General features: G+C 51.3%; 2 protein-coding genes across 2 annotated transcripts in view; one reads left to right on the top strand and one right to left on the bottom strand.

Moving 5' to 3' along the window:
• Positions 1-2,023: 2,023 nt before the first annotated feature.
• On the bottom strand, positions 2,024-6,291 carry NOL9 (nucleolar protein 9). Its single transcript, XM_031062370.1, has 9 exons — positions 6,137-6,291; positions 5,729-5,825; positions 5,212-5,309; positions 4,320-4,481; positions 3,874-4,159; positions 3,683-3,794; positions 3,201-3,378; positions 2,644-2,777; positions 2,024-2,323 (listed from the first exon to the last, which is right to left on the bottom strand). The coding sequence occupies exons 1-9, from the start codon at positions 6,174-6,176 to the stop codon at positions 2,201-2,203; spliced, it is 1,230 nt and encodes a 409-aa protein (XP_030918230.1). The 5' UTR covers positions 6,177-6,291; the 3' UTR covers positions 2,024-2,200.
• Positions 6,175-6,330, top strand: part of TAS1R1 (taste 1 receptor member 1) — a 3,598-nt gene continuing 3,442 nt past the window's right edge. Inside the window, exon 1 of the mRNA XM_031062336.1 lies at positions 6,175-6,244. Coding sequence (XP_030918196.1) covers positions 6,175-6,244 — 70 coding nt within the window. The remainder of the gene's footprint in view (positions 6,245-6,330) is intronic.

Genomic DNA, 6,330 nt, shown 5'->3' on the forward strand with positions numbered 1-6,330 from the left:
CTCCGGTTGTATCCCTGCAGCCATGGGCACACGGGGTCCCCCAGCCTGCAGAGGGAAAACCGATATTCAGGGGGATTTTCCTCCTGCTAATCCAAGAAAGCACCAGATAGGGCTTAAACCCCACAAAGACAACAAAAGATGGCACCTTCATTCTGCCCACGCAAAACCACCAGGCCAAGAACCATCCCAGCCTCCAAATTCATCACAGCATCTCCTCCCAGAGGCACCAGGTGCTTCTCAGAGTTTTGTTGCTTCCAGGCACCTTTTGCCAGAAATTCCATCATAAATCGCTGCTGCAAAGGTAACAGATGCCAACGTATTGCAAAATGATTTCTGCTTGATTTAGTGCATCCTTAATATTTTAAGTGCTGTCACAGATTTCCCATTGATCACGGAGCAGTGTTCTTGTAGGTGGAATGCTTCACCAAGGTTTATGCTCCAAAACCCCCAGCCCCCCTGTTGTCCCTCCTCCCCTCAGGGAGCACCAGAAGCCAGCAAGGTTCCCCTTTCCCGAGGATGCAGCATCCACCTCTGGGCCCCAGCAGGCCCTGGCACCTTGTACCACCTCCCCCCCCAAAATGCCCCAAACCAAATTTGCAGCTCGGCACATGGGTTGTGTACTCACTTGTCCCCTGGCTCCAAGGGACGGAGCCACCGTGGGATCCATTGCCCTCAGCCAGGTCACAACACAAGGGGGATGCTTGGCCACAGTGCTTTTAGTGTTGGGCATTTCTCCCACATCCTTTGCCTATCTCACCTTTCCTGACACTTTTTCCACCCACTGCCTCGTGACTTGAACTCCCATCCCTGCCTGGGATGTTCCCCCTGGCTGCACCAAGGCCCCTTTATTTATTTTAGCCACTGTTCAGGCCACAGTGCTGGCCAACTTCTCCCTTTGCTGCCAGACCCAGCCATATGGGGATAATTAGGCTTGGATTAAGTTTAACTCTTTACAAGGCTGCAACACTGCACAGGCCCTTGCAGCTCTTCTCCAGCTCTGTCCCCTCCTCACCTCTCATCCCGGTTTGTTTGTTTGTTTACAGCTGCTCGCTCCTGGAGTTCTAGGAAATCTCTTCCCAAACCAGATAAAAGCAGTTTTGCAGATTACTCACACCCACAGCAGCCACAGCCAAAATACTCTGGCCCCAAGTGCACCACATTCCTCCTTCCTCTGCTTCCCTCCTTCCTCCACAGACCTGGCCCAGGGGATTTGAATGGGTGCTGGGCTCAGGGGGCTGCAGACTCCAGGGCTGGGCTGTTCTCCAGGCTGGGCTGAGGCAGAGCCATGCCTCATTTTGCAGGAGCTGCTGTTAGAAGCCAAGTTACTTTCATAGTCACAGATCTGTGAAGAGCCCAGCATGCTGGTATTACCCATAAAGAATAGTTTTTTCCAAAAATGTCCTCAACTTGACCCAAAGCACTCAGCCCTGTGTGACTCCCACCACCCCCAGCTTCCCTTGGCAGCAAATTGCTAATTGACAAAGGGCTGGGAAGAAAAATAAATAAAGATCCTCCCATGTCCCAGTGGGGCAGAGCAGGTGGGGTCAGGTAAGGCCATGAACCCCAGTGCTCCATGCAGCACCTGGGTGACAAGTTCCACCCCAATCCCATCCCACTGCAGCAGAGTCCCTTAGAGTCTGGGACACATCAAAGCCAGCCCAAGCTGCTCCCAGCCCGTGCTCAGGGCACTGAGCCCTCCCTGCAGCACCAGACATGCAGCTGGGACAGCACAGGGCAAAGGCAGCAGTCCCAGTGTACAGACAGGGTGGGCTGTGACAGTGCAGCACTGAGCAGCTCCATCTTTGTCACTCAGGGGGACAGGGAGTCCCTGTGGTGCTCCTTCCCTCCCCTCTCCTTGACCAGCAGGACACCCAGAGCCACGGGTCACCCACAGTGCCAGAACCCCAGCATGGGCCCTTCCCCAAACCCAGGGCACAGGGAAGTTCTGCTCAGGGCACTGTGGATCACCGGCAGCTGCTCCTGGCTGTGTCAGCCTCAGCCTAGGAAAAGATCCAAACCAGCCTAGTCTTTACCATAGATATTTATTACAAAACACCAAAAATACAAACTGAACATACAAAACATTATCAAAACTGGCCCCGCTGTAGCATCTGTCTGCCCAGGGCCTCTGCAGCACCCAGGGCTCCTGCAACCACCTGAGGTTCCTCATGAACAAACCCTGGCTGAGCACCCTGAGGATTCAAGGGTAATCACACTCAAATCTTCTCTTCAAATGCTGCTTCTTCTTCCTCAGTTTCCCTGAGCCCATGATACTGTAGTTGTAATCAGATGTGACGTAGGGAATCTCTCCCTCAATTCCTTGCTGCAAAATGGAAAAATTAAACCAGAAACAACTGTAAGAACTTGCACCTTCAGCACAGGGGGAGGCACATCCCTCCCCAGGCTGACAGAGCTGAGTGGGAAGGACTCAGCAATCACCAAACCCCACTTTGGCATCTGAAACATGAGCATAACACTCTGTTCTCCCAAGGTTTCTGCGCTTAAGGACAATTTCACAGAGAGATAACCATCTGCTGATGCCCAGGCATCTCCCAGCACGCATCAGCCTCAGGAATAAGAAAATGGAAAACCTGCCAGCCAGCTGCAGCTCAGGCAACTCCCACCCCTCCTGTGAGCTCCTACCTGGCCCACAAGCACACAGTTAGGGATGGCGATGTTCCCAAGGAGCAGACAATTCACAAGTCTCAGATTCGCTGGAGGCACTGGTGTCAGGATGTGGTAAAGCTTCTTCTCCATATCAACTCCTCGGACAATTCCTAAAAAAAAAACCCCACATGCAAAGTTCAGTCACTAGGTATCCCTGCTCACTATCACATCCCTACACACGATTGAGCACCCAAGTCCAAACTGGAACATTAAATTAAGTCACAAGGAAACTGAGACAACTACTGGAATTTTGCAAAAGCTACATGGAACGTGCTTTTGAGAACATGAACCAGCAAGTGAGTCACTGTGGAGTTCCGAGAGAAGCTCTGAGTGGCACCGTTCAAGGACAGTCCCCACAGCTCTTCCCATCTGTTAACCAAAGTCCAAGGACTGCAATACAGTCTCTAACAGCAGAGAAAACACCACACTCATCCCACTCCTCCAGCTGGTTTTAAAAGAGTAGTTAACTTCATCACTATGCAACCTGTCTGCCTAAACAGGGCAGGTGAGAGCAGAGCTCCAGGTGTGCTCACCAAAGCCCAGGCAGTCACAGATTGGTGTCTGTGTCAGCAGGACTGGCCCTTCGCTCTGGCACCGGACTTCCTCGGGAATGCAGCAGAGCCCGACCCAGCTGGCGTTCACCGCGTACATGATGTTGCTGGGAGCAACGTCCGTGTGAATAACCCTGAGAGCAACAGCGTTGAAAGGTACCTGAGGTGGGAAAGGGAAGAGAGAAAAGTGCTCATCAACTCCACATGGATTGAGTTTGAGTTCAGAGATAAGACCCTGCACACTCCCACACCACACCTACACACAGGCACTACGGCAGGGCACACAGAGCAGCTTCTGCACCAACACCTGCACATGCAGGACACGCAGCACACACGTGCCACACCAGCAAGTTGACAGAGGCCTGGCTTCCAGACACCCTGAATACATATGCAGTAGGAACAGAATTGCCCATCACTTCAAGTTGGGCTCTGTGCACATTCCCCATGGCAAAAAGCTCCTTTACCTGATACGGCACCAGGCTGTGCAGCGGGAGCACTGCCCCGATGTCTGGGCTCTGCAGGTGCCCCAGGTATCCCAGGATGGACATGTCACGCAGGATGCTGCTGTGTACTCGCCTGAAAGAACAGCCCCATGTCAAGGACAACATGTGGTTCTTCTGTTCAGACCTCACAGAGCACTCAACATCCTACTTACACTTCACCTGCCACCCCTGCCCGAGGGAACTCTGGGTGGACATAGAGCAGCTTGTGCTGTGGAGCTGACACGTCCTCCCCTTCAGGGCACTTCCAGCTCTCCATGCTGCCCACTCCCAGCTGCTTGCACTTGGATTGCTGCTTGCCCTTGGTGTGCAGCCCGGCGCTGAAGTGGATGTGCTCAGACGTCAGCGGGGGCATGACCTTCCAGTCACACATGTCCATCTGAACAATGTGGCTGGGTGACAACAGTCGGATGATATCAATGAGGAGCAGCAGCCCTTCACCTTCAGGAGCACAGCAAACACACAACTGCTGCTACTACTGTGACAGGTGGCACAGCAGTGTTAGCTCAGGGTGGACATGCTGTGAATTGTTGTTCCACGTGGTGCTGTGCCACCGTTACCTCCCTCCCACACCTCTCCAGAGCAGATTGACCCCGTTTACCTTTCACCCAGCCCATGGTGTTGATGATTAGAGGCACTTCCTTCTTGTAGTAGCTGAACACGTACTTCACAACATCAAGGTACCTCTCTGTGTCCTGCTCACAGCTGGTCTGGCCATAATACACCATCTTACTGGGCATCTGCTGGTGAGTGAAGGGGGGACCTGGCAAAGAGAGCACCGAACATCCAGTGCCTTCCCCAGGTCAAACCAAAACATTCCGTCCCTGAGCACCCACATGCCTCCTCTCCTGAAATAACCCACTCCTCCCACATGCCAGTTGTCCTTGCACAGCCTGCAAGTAGGGGAAATTGGTCTGTCACTTGCAGGCTGGGAGTTTTGTTTGTTTCGGGTTAATACTGGGTGTGGTTTTTTTGTTTGAAATCACTGCTTACACACTTGCAAATCTTAAAGAACACTGTATGACAAACTGGTTAAACAGTAAACCAGCCTGGCAACAGCCTTTTAGACAGTAACCCAAATCTGCAAGACTACAAACTCCAGCAGTTTCTTGGATTCTGTTTTTTCCACTCATCACAGCAGCCCCAATCTGTGCAGATCCACTTTGGATTTCTCAAGTTTTATCTACGGATACAGATTTTCCCAAGGAGACCTTTCATATCTGAAAGGCAGAACATCCCCTTTGATACATCTTAGCATGCACTGCCAGCTCTACAACATCACGCTTCTTTAAAGCAGAAGAACAGCTCCAAGTTACTCAGGGAGCTTAAATGTCCCTACAAGAAAACTTGAACAGCCCTTGGTTTACTCTCCCCAGGAAACTCTGACAGCTGTGGCAGCAGCTTCCCCTGAAGGAGAGCCTCTGCCCAGAACACCCTGTTCATTTCAGAAACGGAACAGGTCTCTGTAACCACAGAAGCAGCAGAACACATACCCAGAACGGGCTCCGTGACGCTGCTCAGGGACACGCACCCGGGCGGAGTGAATTCTGTCTGGCCAATGTCACACTCCATGTACTCCACCACAGGAAGCCTGCAGGGAGAGAGACAGGGTGTTAGCATCCCCCAAAAGAACTACACGACCTGAACACATCAAAAGAGCAATCAGATTTTGTTCCAGGTTGCAAAGCTAAAATTCATGAATCTCTCCACAGTGCATTTCTAAGCATTGTAACTCTCCTACTGAACCCAAACTGCTTGGTGCCCAATGTGCTCACACACTCCAAGGCAACAATTTAACAGTATTTCAATAGAAATGTTCAGGAGGCAACTTTTCTGAAATCACTCAAGACAAGAATACCGGTTTTTCTGAATTATTGTTTGTGTTTAAAAACTATGCATCTTTGAGTTCTGATGGCTCTTCTGAGCCCTGTGAAACATTTGTTTTTATTTTTTTCATTCTCCTAAATCTCATGAAACACTTAAAGGCTTGCAGAACATGGAAAGACTCACCGGTTCAGTAACAGGTTAATTAGGTATCTGTTGAATGTCGATTTCCCTGTGTTTTTTGGGCCACAGACCAGCACCACAGGGACACCTTCATCTTCCGCTAGAAAGAAAAGTGGAGTGTGAACTGCACTGATGCTGGCATCACTGACCCATCCTAGGCAATGCCTAAGCTCTAGATGCACATTCTTCATAAGGAAAAATTCGACCCTCAATCAGCAAGTGCTGATTCCATCCCTCCTCCTTGCTCTTCACAGATACAAGTGGTCTGTTGAATACTCCTCCCTAACTTCATTATTTCGGCATACATATTTCAGTCAGGGCACTCTCTCAACTTTAACTCTTGAGAAGCCTAATGAACTTTCTTTTTTTCAGGCTACCAAAGCCACAACATGGCCAAATGCCTGCACTCACCACAGCAGGCCTGGATCAGCTCCTCCAGCGCCAGGCACATGCTCTCCGACACCTGCAGCCCGCGGTCGGGGCTGCACTTCACGATGCCCACGGACGCCAGGACCGCGTGCTCTGGAGTGAAGTTTGACTCCTCCTTTTTCTAGGCGAGAGGGTGAGCGCTCAGCACGGGCTATGTGAGGCCACGGCCTGGCGCC

This window comes from Geospiza fortis, unplaced genomic scaffold (genome assembly GCF_000277835.1).
Source record: "Geospiza fortis unplaced genomic scaffold, GeoFor_1.0 scaffold132, whole genome shotgun sequence".
Taxonomy (NCBI): domain Eukaryota; kingdom Metazoa; phylum Chordata; class Aves; order Passeriformes; family Thraupidae; genus Geospiza; species Geospiza fortis.

Bases quoted from the DNA above. Each gene is read 5' to 3' on its own strand.
- NOL9 (XM_031062370.1), bottom strand. From the start codon at position 6,176: ATGTGCCTGGCGCTGGAGGAGCTGATCCAGGCCTGCTGTG. The intron at 5,310-5,728 runs GTGAGTCTTTCC...CTCTCCCTGCAG, and splicing joins ATTAACCTGTTACTGAACCG to GCTTCCTGTGGTGGAGTACA. The intron at 4,482-5,211 runs GTATGTGTTCTG...TCTCTTTGCCAG, and splicing joins CGTCACGGAGCCCGTTCTGG to GTCCCCCCTTCACTCACCAG.